Source organism: Clarias gariepinus, chromosome 12, assembly GCF_024256425.1.
Source record: "Clarias gariepinus isolate MV-2021 ecotype Netherlands chromosome 12, CGAR_prim_01v2, whole genome shotgun sequence".
NCBI classification, from domain to species: domain Eukaryota; kingdom Metazoa; phylum Chordata; class Actinopteri; order Siluriformes; family Clariidae; genus Clarias; species Clarias gariepinus.
In genome coordinates this window covers 12,871,806-12,893,404 of record NC_071111.1, presented here as the reverse complement: position 1 = coordinate 12,893,404, position 21,599 = coordinate 12,871,806, and the positions used below count along the sequence as shown (strand labels likewise).

The following is a 21,599-nucleotide window of genomic DNA, read 5'->3' as shown; positions in this document are numbered from 1 at the left end:
AGCCGTGGAGCTCAAGGTTATTTCTCTGAAGTGCATTCTAATTACACAGACTGTAATGTTCCATTGATTAGAGCTATTATGATGCCCCGGCTGCCATTTTAAACTAACTGCTGTCATCATTGGCTGGAAAGGTGTGTGCGTGTGTCTGTGTGGACAGATGCATAGCTTATTAATGTAACCTTTTGGAAAGTCTTTTCCCAGGTGTGACATTGTGACCTCTCATTATTAAAGTTAATTGCTTTCACTTTGTTCCTTTTTTTTTATATACCCTCGTACCTGCTAGAAGTGAGTGTGTTAAATGGCTCATAGTTTATAGAGGATTAAAGTGAAGAGAGCAGTTAAATGCGATTCCCTTTCGATAAGAAGGTGGTGGTGGTGGTGATGATGATGATGATGATGATGATGGTCATATAATTCAAGCATGACCAAAAGCAGAAAAAAAACACTTGCACACATCACATGCACTGCCGTCACTATAAATTTAAACGTAATGTTGTCTATAATCGTGCACGGTGGTGTATCTCCCTTTCAGTGCTTCACTGGAGGAAAAAGGAAATAAAAGCTTTCCTTAAAGGTTTGATTCAGACATTTTTATTTAACACAAGTAAGTAATCATAATATAACTATAGGAGAATTATATTTACTGTATATGCAAATGCATGAAATAACCCATACAACCACCTTGACCGACTTAATGCAGATATTATCGTCGGTGTGAAAATGATCTCCAGTGTTGTGAACCATGAGCTAGCAATACAGCAAGTGTTACACTACTGTAGCACTAGCCCATTTTACTACATACATAATATTATAATCAGAAAGTGATGACAAAGTCGCTGCATGCCCTTGTCTTCTGCCTGTTTCTTCTCGTTTTTCAAATTGTACACTTAATAGCTTTGGCCTTTTCTTATTTATTTTTGTTTGACAAGCATTTATTATATAAAATTTAATTGTGTATACTGTACATTGTGTAAAAAAATCATTATATGAAAATTTATTTGCCATCTGTGTATCATGATAATGAAAACATCATATCATGTGGTCCCTGGTGATTCCCTTCCCTATTATGCCATCCTTGACATCTGCTAAGGTTCTTACTGTAAAATCAATTTTTTTTTTCCCCTTTGATCATCTATTTGATTTATTTATGTCTCCAGAGCTTCCCTGAAAAGAAATGCTCCTACTTCCCTTTGACGTATACTGCAGTGCACTACTACACTGATCATGGTTTGGAAGTGATGGAAATGTAGTCAGTCAGGTTAAATGGTGTGTCCCCTTGCATTTTTTCTATCCTTACATAACCTAAGTAGACCTCCCAAGAAAGAGCAGGTCTTATAATCAATTGTCGGGACTTTTCCTTTCAGCTGTGCTTGATCGGCTTATTGAGAGCTTCAGGCAGACAGCGGTACATCCTCACTGCTACAGGCTGGATTTAGTGCTGTGCCTTTCCTTTTCTCCTTGGATAAATGACCTTAATTTACCTCTCGTGCTTTTTTCAGTTTATAGACATTCGTCTTGGCATGCCATCTGTCTTGTTTAGTCATACCTTTAATGAGTTAAGTATATCACCATTAACAGTCATAATTGTAATTTAATGTAAAGAACAGTAAAGAAGTTGTGCTTTCTTGATAATTGGGAGGCCATGACACTTATAATGAAGAATGGTTGAAATGCTTTATATACAGTATAACACTTGCACTTAATATTATTCTGGATCTGTTTTTATTAAAGTGATCTCCAGGTAAGATCTAATAACTTGGGGGAAAAAGCATGTTACTGTCTTTTTATGCAAATAAAACCATATTGAAACACTTGTGCTAAAACCTCCAGACACCCCTGGCCGCTCTTTTAAACAGCAGGTGTGCTTGTCATAACAAAATGCTTCTTTCTCCAAGTCTATTAGTGTATTAATGCTTTGTCTAAGCTTGTTAGTGATGCATCTTGGGATGCGAAAGGCTGTAAATGGGATGAGATGCCATTACCTTCCATTATCCTGATAGCCCTTGAGTCATGTGGTCTGGAATTTTTTTCGAGGAAGTTAAAAGGTCCTGAACGAAAACTACGGTGTCCGTGTTTACGCTTTGATACTGTATGGCTGATGTCTCTGTTTTAGACCAAAGTGGCATCGTTTTTGTTTGTAGAGATGACGTCTCTGATAATTCATTAATTCAGTTTTTACCATATTCCGTGGCTCGCTAGATAAGATGATGTCATGCTGTAGCTTTAATTCAACTCGCTACAAAATGCAATCAGTGTAACTCTGCGGAGTGTTCCTCTAATGCAGTTTTCCCTACTGCTCTGTCACACAAGCTGTATCACACCCCATTAGGTAACTTTATATTGCTAGGAAATCTAAGCAAAACTGCAGCAGCAGAAAGTTGTACAAAAAAAGTCTTCCAATAGACTGAAAGTTAATGTGATTATTGGACCAAAAAAAAATAGATGAGGTGTCTGTTGTGTGTTTAAAAAAAAAGAAAAAAAGAAAAAAAGTCCTCCAATGGCCTGTAAAATTTTTAAAAACTGTCGATCAGGATCGAAGGATTTATTCTTTTATGTAATGCAATTCGTTTGTGTGACAATTCATGTATTTCGAGACTGACTCGAATCTTAAATGAATCTCATTTATTTATTTATTAGATATTTTTTCATTTGTATATGCTTGCATTTAAGGTGGTAAAATGTTGCCATTTCCCTATAATATTACAATTAGTGTCCTCTAAACTGTAGCATTTTGTGTGGCAATACAGTACAGTAGGAATGAATTATTTACTGTTTGTTTAGCATTCTGTTGTGCCAAAAAGTTTGCATACTTAATTTTTTTTAATTTTTTTTTTTATAGAGAACATGAGTTAGAAGGCAAAATGAATCATGTATTGATGGCATGCATTATTTATTTGTAATAATAATGGGGTCCTTATATGAGCATGAGCCAGTGTTGCCAACTTAGCGACTTTGTCGCTATATTTGGCGACTTTTCAAATCCCTCTAGCGACAATTTTTTTTAAAAAGCGACTAGCGACAAATCTGGCGACTTTTTCTTGTGTTACTGGAGACTTTTGGAGACTCTGATGTGTCTGTACTGACTCTTCTCAACTTGCCACAGCAGCTACCGCCGCCGGCCCCTCCCCAGTCCCAAAGCACTCACAGACAGTCCTGTCCTCTCGCAGGCCTTTTGTGTGTGTGCTTCTCTGTGACTTTAACATAAACATATAGCTCGCTAGTTCATCATGTCTCAGTCAAAACTATACTTTCAGAAATTCAGAAAGGAGTGGGAATCAAATCCTGAATTCAACGGATGGTTGAAGCCTTTTATTGGAGATAATACACGGGCATACTGCCTGTATTGCAAGACTGATTTTTATGCCAAACTTTGCGATATAAAAAACCACATGTCAACTCAGAAACATACACAAAAGGCAAAGCCTTACAATAGTTTTACACAAAACAAACTGCCATTTATGGTAAAAAAAAATGACTCTTCAAAAAAAGCTGAAGCCACCATGGCATTAGTTATCGCTGAACACTGTTCTATGCTGGCATGTGATCACGTTGGAGAAGCATGTAAAGCTGCTTTTTCACACTGTGCAGCGTGCATTATGCAAATTACGTGATGACGTCATCTAGCGACTTCTACGACAGCTAATAGCTACTTTCCTTACTGACGAGTTGGCAACACTGGCATGAGCTGGTATAACTGCTCATTCTTCTTTCAAAATGCCTCTAGTTTGTGTAAAACCTTTTGGTTGTCTTGCATAAACTGTAAGTTTGAGATCTCCCCAAAGTGGTTCAATGATATTGAGGTCAGGAGATTGAGTTGGCTGCTCCAGAACCTTCATCTTTTTATGAGATAGTCATTGGAGGGTCAACTTGGTCTTGTTCATTGGATATTTGTCATGTTGGAACATCCAAGAACTTATCTGTCCCACTGGAGCTCATGCAGCTCCAATCCATAAGAGATCCACCACCATGTTTTATAGTAGGGTTGGTGTACTTTTTACAATAGACTTGGTTAAAGTTAAATTTTTGTCTCATCACTCTAAATGACCCTGCTCCAGAAGCTGTGAGGTCTCTAGTTGCTGTCTGGTGTACTTCAGGTGGACTTCTTTTGTGGCATGGGCGCAGTAACGGCTCAGTACCTCCTTATTGTGTTCTTTGAAACAACACCACCAGAGTACCTTATATTTCTCTCGAAGCTGTTTGTGGACTTTTCTTTATGTCCCAAATAATTCTTCAGGCAGTAGTGGGTGAAATCTTTCTTGGTCTACATGACCATGGCTTAGTATCAACAGAACCTCTTATTTCCCACCTCTTTATCAGAGTTTGAGCAGTACTGACTGGCATTTTCAAGTGTCAAGAGATCTTTTTATATCTTTTTTCTGCTTCATAAAGTTCAACTATCTCATTACACAGGTCCATTGGCAGTTCTTTTGTCTTCCCACTTGCTGCAGTATCCAGCTATATCAGTGCATCACCTCATGAGCTGAGAAACTCACTATTTATGCACCGACACCAATTACAATAAGTCACAGGTGTGAAAACATCCCTTTAATAGAAAATTTTATTTGTGTATCAATGTGTGTTTATAATGTGACCAAAAATTTAAGGATGTGTAAAATTTTGATCGGAGTTGTTTGTGTGATTTTAGTTCTCCTTAGGTTTTAATAATGAGTCAAACAACTATGTGATAATTAATGACTATAACTAAAAAAATAGTTTTGCATTATCAGTCCTGTTTTCCAAAAACATGTTGCAATGTTGAAGAATTTCTTTCAGGGTATGCAAACTTTTGAGCACAACTGTATGTATATAGAATCAGGATATATATAAAAAAAAAATTAAATTGCATCCCTAATGGACGCACGGGTCTTTATTCTTATTGTGTTCATATAGGACTGGATTATGATGCCCAGAGGTGTAGGTTATTTTAGGACGTTAGCTTTTTACTTATCTCTTCCTTTGATCTTTAGACACATTGTCAAGTCGCACTGTCGCCTGTAGAGATGTGCATGTCAAGTGACTCTCTCAACCATCTGAGATATTAAAACCACAGCCTAGATTCAGTGAGCTAGAAAGTGGCCTTATTTTACTTATAAAGTTGCTCATTGGACTTGCTCTGTATTTAAAAAAAAAAAAAAAAAAAGTTTTGACAGACTGACCTAAATGGTTATAGCACTTTTTTATGTTAAAGTTGAAAAACAGAAATTAGCTCAGAGTAGCTGATCTTTATTAATTTAATGAATGCATTTTTCTAAGATGATTTGAGGCCTGTTATATCTAACATTATTGAGTTATATTTTAACCTCTTTTTCTTTTAATTTTAAATAAACTCTGATTTGATGTTAGAAAATGTGTCTTATTTTTTGTTGTATTTTACCCATTTTCTAACTGTAGTTCTTGCACATGCATGCATTTCCTGCAAGTGTGAAAGGCTTTCTCTCCTACTAATGATCCTCCGAATGTGCTGCTGTGACAAAGTCCTAACCCAGGCTCGGAATTCTAATCGTCTGTTTCTTCATGCCATCCTCATTTCCAATTTCAGCTAATTTATGCCCTGATCTGAATGTGATTTGACCAATCTGTCACTTCCCACCTCCCCTTATGTTTCATTCCCACGTCCCATCTGCAGCTCATCGTTTCATTTCCTAGCTTTCTGCAAGATTTTTTATTTTTTTTTAATCCAACCACTAGAAATGCTCACACAACTTGAGTCAATAAAGACTTAAACCATGTGCAAAAAAACTTTGGATGAAAGCGTGTTTGTGATGGATTTTTGCACAGAGGGATGTGAAACAGTCAGCCATGTGTAAGTTTCATGGCCTGGTTGAAAGGAAGATCTCTTGATGAGTGTTGCTCTTTCTGCTGAGATAGAATCCTCTACTAAGGAAGAGCTTTGCCCTGGAGCAGTTCTTTATCCCTGTAAGGATGTGTGCATGACTGCTGATGCAACTCAGCCTCTGGTTGACCAAGATTAGACAAGACTTGTCCACCACTACAGCTCTTTCCACTCTCCACTGGTCTTCCTACAGCTCACGTTCTACTTTATTTTAAATTTGTAATGTTAATATTATGGCCCTACAGTAATGATGATGAAGCTCTGAACAAGTATTAAGTGCATGAATAAACATAACCTCTTAAAATATTTCAGAGTTTGCCTTGGATTTTTATTTTAATTTTTTTTATATTACAAGTGAAACGTTTGGACACTTTTTCTAATTCCGTGGTCTCTAAATAAACTTCTTTTCTGCTGCAAATGGAGGTTTTGGGTTTGTTTTCCTGGGAAGGTCTTCATGAGAGCCAGTTTCATCATGGAGCTTGATGGGTTTCACAAATGCATTTGAGAATTATTATTTTTTTCTTTTTCTAGGTTAATTTTTTTTTTTTTTTTTTACTACGTGCAACTGTGATAAGTGAAAAAGCCAGGTATTATTACATATCTCCTTGCTCCTAGTTGGCTCTTAGGGGCCCTTTGGTACCATGGCAACCACAGTGTGGTCACATTATTGGTGAAGTCACAACATAAACTACTAAAAAATATTTTACATTTTAAAAAGCAGAATTTGTCATATGGTTAAATAAAATTCTACGCATTGATGCTGTTGGCACTTATTGGATGTTTTTTTTTTGTAGCATTGTTTGAATGCCAAGGATAAATATTTTAGAGGATGACAGACTGTTTCTGCCTTCTAGTGACGTGAGCTCATCTCATGCACCTGCATATGAGGATATGAGCACAGTATTAGACTGATACCTGATACCAAATACCTTTGCTAACAACAGTCAGTCTTTCCTTCATTTGATTAATTTAGGTGTTTTCTGCAAACAATAACTTTTTTTTTATCTGTCTATTTTTAATCATCATCAAACTAAATTTAACATTACACAAAGATAGCGGGAGTAAATACAAAATGCATATAAATGATTTATTTTCTTAAGAAAAAAATACAAAATGTTTAAACCTGCCTGGCCGTATGTGAAAAAGTAATTGCTAGTTTACCTAATAACCATGTATTGTAACCCTTGGCACGAAGAAATGCAATCAGGCATTTCTTCATGTGCATTTGCGATGTGATTTTGCGACATCACTGTGGAAGAAATTTGTCCCACTCTTCTGTGAAGAATTATTTTAATTCAGCCACAATAAAGGGTTTTCAAACATGAATGGCCTGTTTAAGGATCCTAATCAGGTTTAGGTTCAGTCTTTGACTAGGCCACTTCAAAACTATACTTGCTAGTGTGTTTTGGATTATGGTCCTGCTCGATAATCCAAGTGTGCTTGAGCCTAAGGTCACAAACAAGTGCACTTTTTCCTTCAGGATTTTCTGGTAGAGCGCAGAATTTATGGTTCCATCATTTATAGCACGTCGTCTAGGACCTGAAGCTGCAAAGCAGCCCCAGACCATCACACTACCACCACCATGTTTCATCTTGGAACTCTTCAGTTGATGCCATTATATCCTTAAGATGTTGTTCTGGGTTCTTTTATGAGTTTCTGGATGAGTTTTCCACACCTTGGAAGGTACACCATTGATCCAATTTTTTTCGAAAATGGCTTTGTAACCTTTTCCAGACTGATACACGTCAGTTACTTTGTTTCTCAGTTGTTATTGGATTTCCAAAATACAGTTTAACCATGATTTAGCAAAGGGCCGATTACTATTTAACATAGTGCCAGGTACGTTTGGAAAGTTTTTCACCTTGATGAATGAAAGCATTATTTAAAAACTTTATTAAGGTTATCTTTGTGTAATATCGAACTTTGGTTGTTGATCGCAATCCTTTAAGTGATACAAATATGCAAAAAAAGAAAGGGGCAAATACTTTTTTCCAGTACTATAAGTGTATTAAAGGGCAGAAGGCCTTCCTTGTGCCTAATACAGCATATGTAATGTAGCATGGTTAATTGTGGCCCCTCTGTGCTTTTTAAGGCTTCAGATGTCTTCCACTTGCTGGGTATTTCCTCCCCCCTGTACACCCTGACACTTCATTGGCCTTATTTAGATCTACTCTGTGCATGAACATCCACGCAGTTGTCACTTCCTCTGTCTTTCTTCGAATTTCCTCTCCTGATTTCAAACACGGAAGTCATCGTGAGGATTTTCTCTAACTCTGCTGCCATGACACACTGCTTTTCGAAGGGGTATGAGTAGGGATTAAGAGCTTTCCCCTTTTTTTAGCGAAGTGATGACAGGATCAGCGTGGAGCTCTTGGAATGTTGAGCCCTTTTGAAAGAGGTTCAATTGTGACCTGCAAACCCCTCCATTACCTCTGTTTAGGTTTTGCTTCAAACATGCATTATAAAAGACTGCTGTTCTGAAACAGGCGACAGGAATGTCATAATAACAGCTAAACTGAGAAGAATGCAAACCACAGGCTCTCTGCTCAGCGAATAGACGGAAGAAGATCTGAGAGAGTAAACGCATCATTGCAGGTGTTCTGTAGTGGGGGGAAAATCTAATCCAGAGAGCTGGGGATATATCAGCTCTCCTGTGCTTATACCTATGTGCAAGGAAACGGAATACAAAAGACCTTCTCCCTGCCTCCTGCAAGCCTCAGTCAGACTGACAGACTTCTTATAAAATGCAAATGTTGTGCACACAAGAGTCAGCTGTCGGAAGGGGTCTGTCCGTCATTTGTCTCAGAGAAGAGAAGTTCAAGCTGGAAATGAAAACATCGGCACATAGACAGGGCGGTCTGTTGAAGTCTTGTGCTGCGGGACGCTTGGCTGCTTTCACACTAGGCATGATTAATTCGTACCATGCACAGGTTTTACTGGTCCTCCCCTCCCCACTCCGCCTCTGGCCAGCCAAGAGTGACTCTCCTGTGTGCGCTCTTACAGACATTTTAGAGGAGACACATGGCGTTGATGATGCTGGTAATGTTTCTTTAAAGCGGTTCGCTTCCATGCAAGGTATAAGTTGGCTTTCATATTTGATTCAAGCACTCGAGGACGACTTTTTTGGAATGGACTTGAGAAGGTATGCTGATCAATACAGTCTTTACAGTCCAATGTGGTCCGTGCCTCAGCCCATAGTGTAAAAGCACTCTTACTGTTGCCACCCTGATGTTAACAATTTTTCCTGTAACACCACTGTCGACTTTTCTACCATTGTAATGTGATTATGATTTTTTTTTTTTTTTTTACACTTGTATGTAGCACACTAAATGTAATCTTTATAATTGTAATCAGATTTGTTTTGTTTGTTTATCAAAGAAAAGTGAATTACTGTAGTTGTGGTAATATTTTTTGTTAAGAGACATTTATTTAGCTTTTATGGAAGGCGTCTTGGAGGTCCGCTCACTTACTCATCGTCTATACCGCTTCATTCTGTAAACAGGGTCTTTTGGGAGGACCTATTCTAGGGGACTTGCGGCACGAGGTTGGGGTACACCCTGGCTGGGTGCCAGTCTATTGCAGGGCACACACACCATGTTAGTCTAATCTGCATGTCTTGGACTGTGGGAGTACTCGCAGGAAACCCACCAAGCAAGGGCGAGAACATGCAAACTCCATGCACACAGACTCCAAGATGGGAATCAAACCCCGACCCTGGAGGTGCAAGGCTACTGCGCTGCCTTAGGTGTCAGCACTTTGTAATATTCTTCAGGATAGAAAAAGGTATACGTTTGTATAATGTTAACTTAGCAATAATGTAACAGGCGCTAACTTGTCTCTTGAATGTACATAAACTATAGCTAACTAAAAACCAATTAAATGTGTTTTTTTTTCATTGATAATGTAAATCCTTGGTGGAACTTTGTGGTATAGCAATTTGTGAGCTGTGCGATTGAGTCTATTACAAAATATAATCAATCTTTTTTTGTCGATTTGATTTATTGAATCTGTTTATACTTTGGAAAAAATATTTAGGTAAACTCTTCAACTTTTAATGGTCTAAAATAGAATCCTTTTTTTAAAATAAACCAGAGCTTTTGCAGAAAATACAATTCTCTTGCAACGTTTGCAAAGTAAAACTCCTGGTTTGTAAGAACAGCACTTTTTCTTCTTTTGAGTTTTTGGGTGTTTGGTGCAATACTGCCCCCTACTGGACTGGAGTGTGAAACGTAAGAAAAGAGTGACTGGATAAAGGGTTTATTGTTTTGTATGAGCAATGACAAGTTGCACAGGATTTCAGGACTTTTAAAAGTTTTAATACTTTAGTGCTACATGGTTTAACCCAATTCATCAACATTGTGTTTTATACCTCCCTTTCCTAACAGTACTCTTTGTGTGCTAAGCCATGTAACAGACACTTGGGCTAGTCTATGGCCAGAACAATGGCTTGAGTGCTTAACAACCTGGTGCATTAATACAGAAATTATAATTACATGGTCACATGGGTGCATATATTAAAGATTTTATGAGGCTATTACACATGGATCAGCTTTAGAGCGGAAAGTTATCAGTTTAACAAGAGACTACATACTGTCGGATTTTATTATTTTTTTTTGCTGTGCAAATTTTACAAACTGTTCCAAAAGTCTGCTGTAATAAGCCTAATTAACCTTATTTAGTAGAGTGATTCATTCAGGGTCAGCTCTCTGTAAAGCCGGGTTATTTCATTATTTTACGACTTCAGCATTTGTAAATCTCTCATACTAGGCTGTCTAAAAAAATATGCATGAAGCTCCTGGAGATGAGCGCCGCACAGTAATTTGATTTTTAACATTTCTAATATATAGCCCCTGTCCACTAGTTCACTCGGAGAAGGAAAGTTAAATGGATGAGCTGAAAATGAAAACACAGACACCGTAATGCTTGCTAACAGCAGAGAGAGAGAGAGAGAGAGAGAGTAGGAGAGAGAGAGTGTGGTGGTTTCTTTTGTGAGAGAAGAATGCACATAATACAGCATCAGCATGAAATAAATCTGGTTGCCTGTGTGTTCATTTTTCATTTGACTCAGCACTCTTCTGTATTTTCCAAATTCTATCAGCTGCACAGAATTTCTGTTAAATAGCGTGACGTTTTATTCCATCATGGGAAATTACCTGCTCTAATCGAATGTCATTTCCCTTCGTGCTGGATCTCATTTTAAGTTCACGGTCGTTTGTAATTATCCGTGGCAGTTTAGGATGAGGTATGAGCTTTGATTCTTTTGTGGAGTGAACGCAGTACAACAAAGTGGCTCGAACACCTAAGCAGGCATCGCAGCTTTTCTGCCTGAATAACAAGTGGATGCTTTGCTCTTTCCCTCTCTGTGTGCATACACTCCCTTTCTTTTTTTCTTTTCTGTGGTGTTAAATGGCTCACATTATGACCCTAGATTTTTGCTGCATAACTTGAAATTTCATTTTGCCAAGTCATGAACACAAGATGCAGTGCGGTATTGTAGGTCATTCTTAGCGAGAGAGAGAAAGTGAGTAAATGAGCATAAGAGAGAGAGAGAGGGGGTTCCTGCTTAGTCCTGCTTTAGTGTTCAGAAAGAGTTACATATCCATACAGTACTGCCACGATTTCACTATTCACAAGTAAATGTATGTACTTACACGCACCAAAGCACAGGGATGATGATGTGCATGCACTGTATACACTCTAGGAGTCAGGTAAAGGTCTTGGGGGGGTGATGAAGGAATGCTGCCTCAGCGGATGAGGGAACAAACTCTTTGCTTTTTTACAAACTCTATCTGCTGATTGAAAGCAGTTGGGGCTGTGCTTTTAATACAGATTGAACTCTTTTCTTTTACCGGATCAGTTCAATTTGTAAAAAGTATAAAGATAGCACACACTTTGCTTGATTTTACTGTAGCTCAGTGTGACTGCAGAAGCTTCACATGAGTCTCATCTGAACTCTGGAATGCATTTCTGCACGGAACGAGGGTTGTGGAATTTGGCCTTTCATTGTTCTCGCATTCCAGGAGACGAACTTCACCCTCACTGTGCAGAGCAGGAAAGTTTAAAACAACCAAGATCTACAAAAAATATATTTAAATGCAACTGAACTTTGATTTACTGTAAGATAAACTACTCTTTTTAATCCTATTTCCTTTTACAGGTTCTTTTTAAATTAAAACACAAGTACTCTTAAAATGTACTGAAGGTTTTGTTTTGAGTCTCAGATATTTGGGTTTTACACATAATTAGCAGAGGTGGGTAGAGGAGCTAAAAATTGTACTCAAGTAAGAGTAGCTGTACTTCAAAATAATGTTACTTAAGTATAAGTAAAAAGTCATCACCCAAAATATTACTCAAGTAAGAGTAAAAAGGTATTCGGTGAAAAGATACTCGTGTAACTGTTTCATTGTAATGTCTGATTTATATATATATATATATGAAATGTACAAATTGTGACATTTTCAAATAAATGAAATTAATGTATTAAAATAAATAAAACTAAATGTCCTTACAAAATAGCAAATTAAGGAACAAGAAACACACTTCCTAATCTCACTTTTTCATAACATAGAGCATTTAAAAAAACAAATACCTACTGTAGGTTACACACATGTACAGTGATCTGTACATCTGTACAAAACTATTTGCCCCCTTCCTGATTTCTTATTCTTTTGCATGTTTGTCACACAAAATGTTTCTGCTCATCAAACACATTTAACTATTAGTCAAAGATAACACAAGTAAACACAAAATGCAGTTTTTAAATGATGGTTTTTATTATTTAGGGAGAAAAAAAATCCAAACCTACATGGCCCTGTGTGAAAAAGTAATTGCCCCCTGAACCTAATAACTGGTTGGGCCACCCTTAGCAGCAATAACTGCAATCAAGCGTTTGCGATAACTTGCAACGAGTCTTTTACAGCGCTCTGGAGGAATTTTGGCCCACTCATCTTTGCAGAATTGTGGTAATTCAGCTTTATTTGAGGGTTTTCTAGCATGAACCGCCTTTTTAAGGTCATGCCACAACATCTCAATAGGATTCAGGTCAGGACTTTGACTAACCCACTCCAAAGTCTTCATTTTGTTTTTCTTCAGCCATTCAGAGGTGGATTTGCTGGTGTGTTTTGGGTCATTGTCCTGCTGCAGCACCCAAAATCACTTCAGCTTGAGTTGGCGAACAGATGGCCGGACATTCTTCTTCAGGATTTTTTAATAGACAGTAAAATTCATGGTTCCATCTATCACAGCAAGCCTTCCAGGTCCTGACGCAGCAAAACAACCCCAGACCATCACACTACCACCACCATATTTTACTGTTGGTATGATGTTCTTTTTCTGAAATGCTGTGTTACTTTTACGCCAGATGTAACGGGACACGCACCTTCCAAAAAGTTCAACTTTTGTCTCGTCGGTCCACGAGGTATTTTCCCAAAAGTCTTGGCAATCATTGAGATGTTTTTTAGCAAAATTGAGACAAGCCTTAATGTTCTTTTTGCTTAAAAGTGGTTTGCGCCTTGGAAATCTGCCATGCAGGCCGTTTTTGCCCAGTCTCTTTCTTATGGTGGAGTCGTGAACACTGACCTTAATTAAGGCAAGTGAGGCCTGCAGTTCTTTAGATGTTGTCCTGGGGTCTTTTGTGGCCTCTCAGATGAGTTGTCTCTGCGTTCTTGGGGTAACTGTTCCATGTTCCACTGTTCCATGTTTTTGCCATTTGTGGATAATGGCTCTCACTGTGGTTCGCTGAAATCCCAAAGCTTTAGAAATGGCTTTATAACCTTTACCAGACTGATAGATCTTAATTACTTTTGTTCTCATTGTTCCTGAATTTCTTCGGATCTTGGCATGATGTCTAGCATTTGAGGTGCTTTTGGTCTACTTCTCTGTGTCAGGTAGCTCCTACTTAAGTGATTTCTTGATTGAAACAGGTGTGGCAGTAATCAGGCCTGGGGGTGACTACAGAAATTGAACTCAGGTGTGATAAACCACAGTTAAGTTATTTTTTAACAAGGGGGGCAATCACTTTTTCACACAGGGCCATGTAGGTTTGGATTTTTTTTCTCCCTAAATAATAAAAACCATCATTTAAAAACTGCATTTTGTGTTTACTTGTGTTATCTTTGAATAATAGTTAAATGTGTTTGATGATCAGAAACATTTTGTGTGACAAACATGCAAAAGAATAAGAAATCAGGAAGGGGGCAAATAGTTTTTCACACCACTGTGTGTTCGAACAGTGTAAACTATTTCCAGTGTAAGATGTACTGTATAATCAGTTGTCCTCCAAATGACTCAGCAGATAGAAAATAACATTAGAACATGTAGAAGCGTCTTACTTTACCAAAAACTGTGTCCAGCAAAACAAATGAAAGAAACTTTATTTTTTTCCGCGACATGTTTCCTTTGCTGTCTAGAGATGAGAAATCCGAATGCATCGCGAATCATTCTCTTCATTTACTCAGATCAGTTGAGTCCTAAGTTATCTTGTTGCTAACAACTTACATAAATACAAACTGAAAATTACACAATTTAGTTTTTCTAAGTACAGTAGTTGTTAGCTAGTGGCTGACTGAGTTGTTTAGGAAACAAGGATTCAGTGGATTCGTTGAGCGCCCCTAGTGGAGGGACCTGGTAAAAACAGTTACAATCCGTTATCACAATGACATGAACCGCAGCTGTTTCACTTTTACAATAGTGTGATTAGACGTAGTGAACAATAATCTGTTTTTATTAAAAACAAATATATTTGTTACATGCCGGTGTGATGTAGATGGATATTACGAAAAACTGGGATGAAAAACGGCTCTGACATTTGTATCACATCAGGCCGGTTTCCAACACAACAAAACTTCACCAGAATGGTTATGCTAATGGTGCTAACGCTGTGATGCTCTAGCTCAATGTACTGTATACAATGACTGTATTATATGCATAAAAACTTAAGCTAAAATCCCGGCTTTACCACCCGAGCATTTTTTTTAACTATTCAAAACTTTTAAAAACTAACTATACCATATAGTCTATTTGTTTTTTTAAACCCATAAAAATAGAAATATCAGATACCGCTGATATATTTATAATAATTTAATTCATTTGTTATATTTGTTTTTGTCTAAACTCTTTTTTTTTTTTTTTTCTTCAGAAAGTTACTTAAGTAAATGTAACTCATTACTACTCACCTCTGATTATTAGCAAATATTTTTTAATAGTGTTATTATTTGAGCCACAGTTCATGAAATGGCACTTTTCTTTTTTTTAGGTATTCTAATTAACACTTTTAAAAAAAGTCTTAAGAGTGTTTGAGTAATGGTACTTCTAGTCAGTTGTCTGATGAACCAGTATAAAGAAGCATTTATTGATGGAAACTTCAAAAAACCTATTTAATTTGATCTGAATAAAGACGTCTACCAAATGTGGTAAATGATGTCTGTTGCTTGTGTAGTGCACTAAGGAGGGTGTACTGTAGATGGGTATGGTACCCAGCAAGTTACAGAAGAAAAACCTAGTGAATTTGAGTCCATTATCCATGGTATTGAACATGCCTTCCCCTGTTCAGTTCTCTCTCTCTTTCTCCTTTTTGTTAGTTCAATATAAATACCGTCTTATTGCTTAGATTTGCTGCTTGCTTTTTTTTTCTTCTTTTTTTTTTTTTGAGCTGTCTCCTGGTAAAACAACAGGAGTTTGAAACAAGCTGCTGCTGTTGCTGAAGTCACAGCATGAAAAGTAATCAGTCACATGTTGCTTTTACTGAGGAACCCACCAAGTCCTCCATCCTAAAGACACCCCCATATCAGAACATACTGGAACACAGACTGTAACTGATCTTTTTTTAGTGTTAGTGTTTGCTACCGTATGAACATTCCTGTGTCCTAACAATAATGCATTTGAACAAGTCACTTAATCTAAACCTGCTGTTTTGGAAAATTAATCAGTTCCCCCTGATCAACAGCTGTGTGATATAAGATGAGATGTTGCAGCACTGTTGCATCCTCTTCCTGTTGCTTCTATTTGCATCTGTCAGTGAAATATTCATCTCTGAATATAGATGTGTTGTTTTTTTTTTTTGACAGAAGATTTGCAGTGCGGCGGGATTACGTGCAACAAAACAAGGGACAAAAACAGACCCCCCGCTGGCCCAGAGAGAGGCAAGTGCAGCCCTTGGTGGATGTGCGTGTCAGTGCAATTCAGAACACAATGTGCGCTTGAGCAGGCTTTCTCAAACAAGCTGGTGGCATGTCCTAGCATGAGCCGCCCTGATTGCTGTGAGTGCTTCATTGTTTATTGTAAAGTGTGCTTCCTAACATATCCTGGTGCTGAGTACGGATGGCCTACATTTGCACACATCACACTCTGGGGTGGGAGCAGAATGTCGGGGTGCCTGCTCTTCTTTTTGTTCTGTCAAAACTGAAATCCCACCCCCTTATTGGAAACGTGAGACATTGTGCTAGGTTTGCCACTTGGGACTGGCACCTGACTGGCACTATCGAGGGTGTTAATGAGCCCGATTTTGCTCCAAGCCTAATTAACACTCGGTGCTCAGGCTAATGCTGTTTTCTGTGAGCGTTTGAGCCGGTGTGCACGGTGGCCACAGTGGTGAAGAGGTCGGGGTTCGTGCCGGTGGGCGGTGCAGCCTTTTGTTTGTTTGGCAGCCCAAATATCACGCCCTCCCTCGTCCGCTCGCTCCAGCATGTCCACGTTATCCATCATTCCTCTCAATTAAGCTGCAGTTACAGAGCAGGGGCAGAGAATAGATGTGGGAGTTTCTCTGCACCTTAGGATTGGATTGGATTTTGATTCAGCGTGGTGTGATGCAATTATGGGTCGCGCATCTTGATTTCCGAAGCCTCGCTAATATAATAAAGTCGATTTTTATCCGGCATTATGGATGAAAACGCTAGGGTTCTGTCGTCATAGAAAATGTTAATATTTTCCGTTCATATGTAAGCCTTTTTTGTCAAATCTGTTCTTGCAGAAAATTCGCATCTGTCGTCTGTTGTATATTAGAATCTTGTTGTAATATAAATCATTTGAGTCTAGTGTCTCGTTCATTGTCACTTACACTCTCGCTCAGACATCTCGCAAGCCCTCCTTGGTAATGATTGAGCAGAAGGTGAAGGAGGGAATGCTGGGATATCGACACAGGGACGGTGCAAACTTGCAGCCACGGGATTCCTCGCTCGCTTGCCAGGTCCTTTGAACTTTATCTCTTTGTCTCACAGGAAGAAGGGTGAGGAGCAAGCCTGTGTGTGTGTGAGTGTTTTACCCCGCCCTCCCTCCTGCTTTCCATATTCTCCACAATGCGCACAGCCTTTCTGGCACTCGCCCACATGCTCAGCTGAGAGTGGGGACTGAAGGCTGGGCTGAGAGCGGAGCTACACTGCTGCTGTCCGCTCAGACGAGATGATCAGGTCTGCACAAGTGCTCCCGGAGCTGATATTTGACCCGGCTTCCTACATCCCGGAGGACTGAAATCTCCCTCTTCCTCCTCCTCCTCGTCCTCCTCCTCTGCTCTTTCACCGCTCCCTGCCTCTTTCTTCTACTCCCTGGAGGGATCTCTTTGTGAGGCACATACACACGTGCAACATCGGCGCCACTGCTGCTGCTGCTGCAGCGACCAAACTACAGCGTCTGTCTGCATCCAGATTTCGCACCATGGAGCGCTTCCTCGGCTTCGTCAAGCAGATCCGCAGGTCCCGGAGGCGCAAGGGCAAAAAGTACCGACCCGAGGAGGATTATCACGAGGGCTATGAGGATGTGTACTACTACGCTTCCGAGCACCTGCACAGTAAGTGCTTAAACTGTGCCAGCTATCGGGAGACACGCAGGACTTTCTATCGTTTTATTTTTAGTGTGAATCATTAGCCATGAGCTAGCTTTGACGCAGAGGAAGGCTGACTTTGCTGACTTTGGGAACGCTACGGAGTGTGACCAGGTTACTGGAGGTTTGAAGTTGCGTGTAAGCGTGTGTCAGGGGCTGTCACTGGAAGCGCTTGCTCTGATAAATGGCATGTATTGGTTAGCGTTTATTCGTATTGATCGAGGTGACTTTAATGTCGTGTCGGTCGTAAATAGTGTCCCGTGCACGCCTCGCATGGACATGTTCCGCCTGAGTGCTCACATGCTGGTGGGTCCCAGAGTGTTGACATTCTCTCTCATCTTACATGACCCCCATGTGTGTGTTCGTGTGTGTATGTGAGAGAGAGAGAGAGAGAGAGAAAGAGAGATCACCCCCCTCCCTCATGGATTCTAAAAGCGTGGCGCTCTACAGCTCTCCTTGTTGTAAAACACACCACTGCTCTTGTCTAGCTCTTTTGATCTCCTCTAAAGGACCCTCATAATGCACACACCTCTTCATCTGCTGCATTCTTGCTCTCTGCACGCACAGATGGACCCTGGGGTGGCCTCAAGCCTCTGCCCTTTCGCCTTCAGCCGTTACAAGCGCCCTCTTGGCTGGTCTTCTGTGGCCTCCAGGTGGTCACAAAGCAAACCTTGTCGCATGAACCAGATACAAAAAACTCAGAGATGATTAATTTCCTTAAGAGTCCTGCTATTTCCCTCCCGCTCATATACAGTGATCTCTATCTGCAGGGCCTATAAGACCCCCCCCTTACTCTTTGGCTCTTATTCCTGTGGATAAATGTCTGCCAATCAATATTTAATCAGCTGACTTTGACATTAAGCAGATTTAAAAAAAAATCCTTTTGGCTGCTTTCCAATTTAATATTTTAGTAAATTAGAGTTATCTTGTACTTTTTTTCACTAACATCAGCAGCATGTTCTGGGTTTGAGTCGTGTTGGGGCTCTTGGTTTGGTATTTATATAGTTTTGAAGGTTTTTTTTGCAGCATTGTGTTGGGGACATGTCGGTCAATGTTGTTCTCATGTCATTAAGGCCTAATAGCTCAAACAGTTAAGGCTGTGGGTAACTGGGTTACTGATCGGAAGGTCAGGGGTTCAAGACCCAGCACAGCTAAGTTGCAGGGCCCTTAACCCTGTCTTGACTCCCATCGAGGGGTGGCCACAGCAACCATCTGATCCGCACACAACTTGGCACAGGTTTTACACCTAATGCTCTTCTTGACAAAACCCTCCCATTTTATCCAGGCTTGGGATTCAGTGGCTGTTGTTTGGGCATTGGGTGGGAATCGAACCGGGGCTGGTTGAGAAACCTACCGCAGAGTCACTAATGCCCAATGGCACCAGCATTTTGACCAAAAAGAAAACCAAACCTGTCTTCATTGCACAGTGAAATCCCCAGTGTTGATTTGACACTTTTGAGACAGTCTAACCAGTTCTTTATAGAGACTCTACTGTAGGTTATCACTTCAACACATGGCTGCTGATTCAACACTGGGGATTTCGCTACGGGATGTTTGGTGCTTCTGTGTTATTTTCCTTCATTAACCTGAAATCTTAAAAAGTAAGTTTTAAGCTAGAACAGGTAAAATGCGAGACACTGGTAAATAATTTCATGTCCTCCAGATGTTGAACATTACACACATGCTAGAAGTACATGTGGCTCCTACTGGATATCCAACTAATGCACCGTCATTAAAAGTATATCTGTTGCACAGAGAAGAATTTTTCAGAGGTACAGTAAACCCTGCACAGAAACCAGAAGATCATGCTGTCAGTGGAAGTCATTGTGTTTGTCAGGCTGTTAAGGCTCACAGAAACTGGCCAAGAATAGAAAAGCATCGTCTGGTCTTTTTTTTTTCCCCCCTGTAGCCCCAGACTCTTGTTGTTAGCTGACTTGATTGGAACCCGGTGTGGTCTTCTGGTGATGTAGCTGATCTGCTTTAACGTTCTGTGCATTGTGCTTCCTGAGATCCTTTCCCACTCCTCACAGTTGTAAGGAGTGCTTATTTAATTAACTGCAAGTTTAATCCAGTCTTGATATCCCCATGTGACCTGTTCTTTGTCAAACTCATGGTCAAAGTCACTGATCACATTATCCACATTCTGTTGTATGACGTGAACATTAACAGAAGATTTCAACCTGCTATGTGATTGATTGATTGATTGATTGATTGGATTAGGAAGTGTATAAGTGTTTGGGTGAGTTTGTTGTACAGTGCAAAAGTCTTGCTCCCCCACATGCTACTGTACGTCTAATACTAACCACTAACGCATCCAACTCAAAAGTATAAAAGTGAATCTAGCGCTTTAGACATATAACGTTTGTTGACACGACTTGAAAAATAAAAAAGGAAAGCGCTGGTAATTAATTGTTTACTTGTGTCACACTTTTAAAGCTCAACGCAGACACTTTATTTCTATTCCAGGAGCTCATGTGGTGATGCTGCGTTAGCTGGTACTTATTTCTCCTACACTGAGCACGTAGAGTGACGGCAGTCATGCCACGAAGAACCCCAGCCATACAATACTATCTACGCCAGGAAGAACCTGCACGAGTTTTACACTAGTTACAGAGGACTGAATGTTGTTTGTTAAGCCAGACAGTGACTTATAAATCATTCAAGTATGAAAAAAAAAAAACATTTAACTAACAGTGATCAGACTGGTGATATTAGTATACTGGTGATGCTGAATGCTGAGTGGTTGGAACAGACGAGAGGGGAAATGAGGTTGCTGCTGAGGTTGTTTTACACACTTTTAACAACCACTTTTTCATTTCTGTCCTTGGGCACTTTGCAGCCTGTCGCAGAAAAAAAAAAGGTTGTTCCAATTTCTTCAATTTAATCCACATCATTTAATTTGATCTAGTATTTAGAAATAAGTGATGGCTCAATACTTTTGCAAAGTATTCTATATCTGGATTTTATTAAATGATCTGGTACAGTATTAATATGTGTAATATATTATTATATTATATATTGTATTATTATTATTATTATTTCTTTGTAATGAAGGATGAGCATCACAGCAGATTGAGACCTACTGTAGACTCCACTGTTATATACCGTAGTTTGCAAACTCTCCCCACTGTTCCTCGTATTATTTGCACCTGATAACTATAAACCTAATCAACGTCCTCAAACAGAAAGAGGTTTAGCAAAAGAATTATACCCAACAGTCCTTATACGAGGATCATACAATGATCTATAGGAAATGAAATTGCGGGAAAATGTCATGCCCTCATATTGTTAAGGTGATGTCCTCTTTCAGTAGGTTAAGGTCTTGGTGATGTGTGTGAATCGAAACGGAAGCGAGAGCTCCGAATGAATCCATCCATCACACTGAGGCGGATTTTTCACAGATTTAAAGTGTAATGTCGAGCGTTTTGCCTTTACATCACATCTGTTTTCTCGAGCAGGGCTCATTTATGAACAGCGTGTGTGAGCGTGAACGGCGTGATCAGGTTAGGAGTAATGCACAGGTCTGCTTCCGCTGCTCATGGAACTGTTGAGAAACTCAGCCAAAGTTCACTAATTGGCCGTCTGCATTTGTGTTTTTTTTTTTTTTACCCTGCACCAAGGCTTCACTCTAACACCCCCGGGGTGGAATAGGCAATGACAGGGAGGAGAGACGAGAGGCCTGTCATCTACATTCATCACCTTTCACAGGGACAGATTGAGAGTGGGGATGTTTGTGAGCGAGGGCAGGTGTCAGCTAGGAGATGGGTTTCATAAGGCACCAGTGCTCAAGGAGCAAAACCAGCCAGAGATTTATATTTTTCCCCAGAATGAATCCTTTAATAAAATTTTTATGCGTCTACAGTACAGTAGGTGGGTGTATTCGGGTTTAGACCATGATTAATCACTGTATGAGTATTGTAATGAGCACCCGGCTCTGACAAGTTAATGAATAAT

General features: G+C 39.5%; 1 protein-coding gene across 8 annotated transcripts in view; it reads left to right on the top strand.

Moving 5' to 3' along the window:
* grip1 (glutamate receptor interacting protein 1) overlaps nucleotides 1–21,599 on the top strand; it is a 308,087-nt gene that overhangs the window by 115,500 nt on the left and 170,988 nt on the right. For 7 of the 8 annotated variants that reach the window (XM_053508663.1, XM_053508664.1, XM_053508659.1 and 4 more), the window contains exon 1: nucleotides 17,471–17,612. The exons of the other annotated variant lie outside the window; for it this stretch is intronic. In XM_053508663.1, the coding sequence (XP_053364638.1) occupies nucleotides 17,480–17,612 (133 nt within the window). In that variant the 5' untranslated portion in view covers nucleotides 17,471–17,479. Of the gene's footprint in view, nucleotides 1–17,470; nucleotides 17,613–21,599 lie in introns of those variants that run through there. 8 annotated transcript variants of the gene reach the window in all.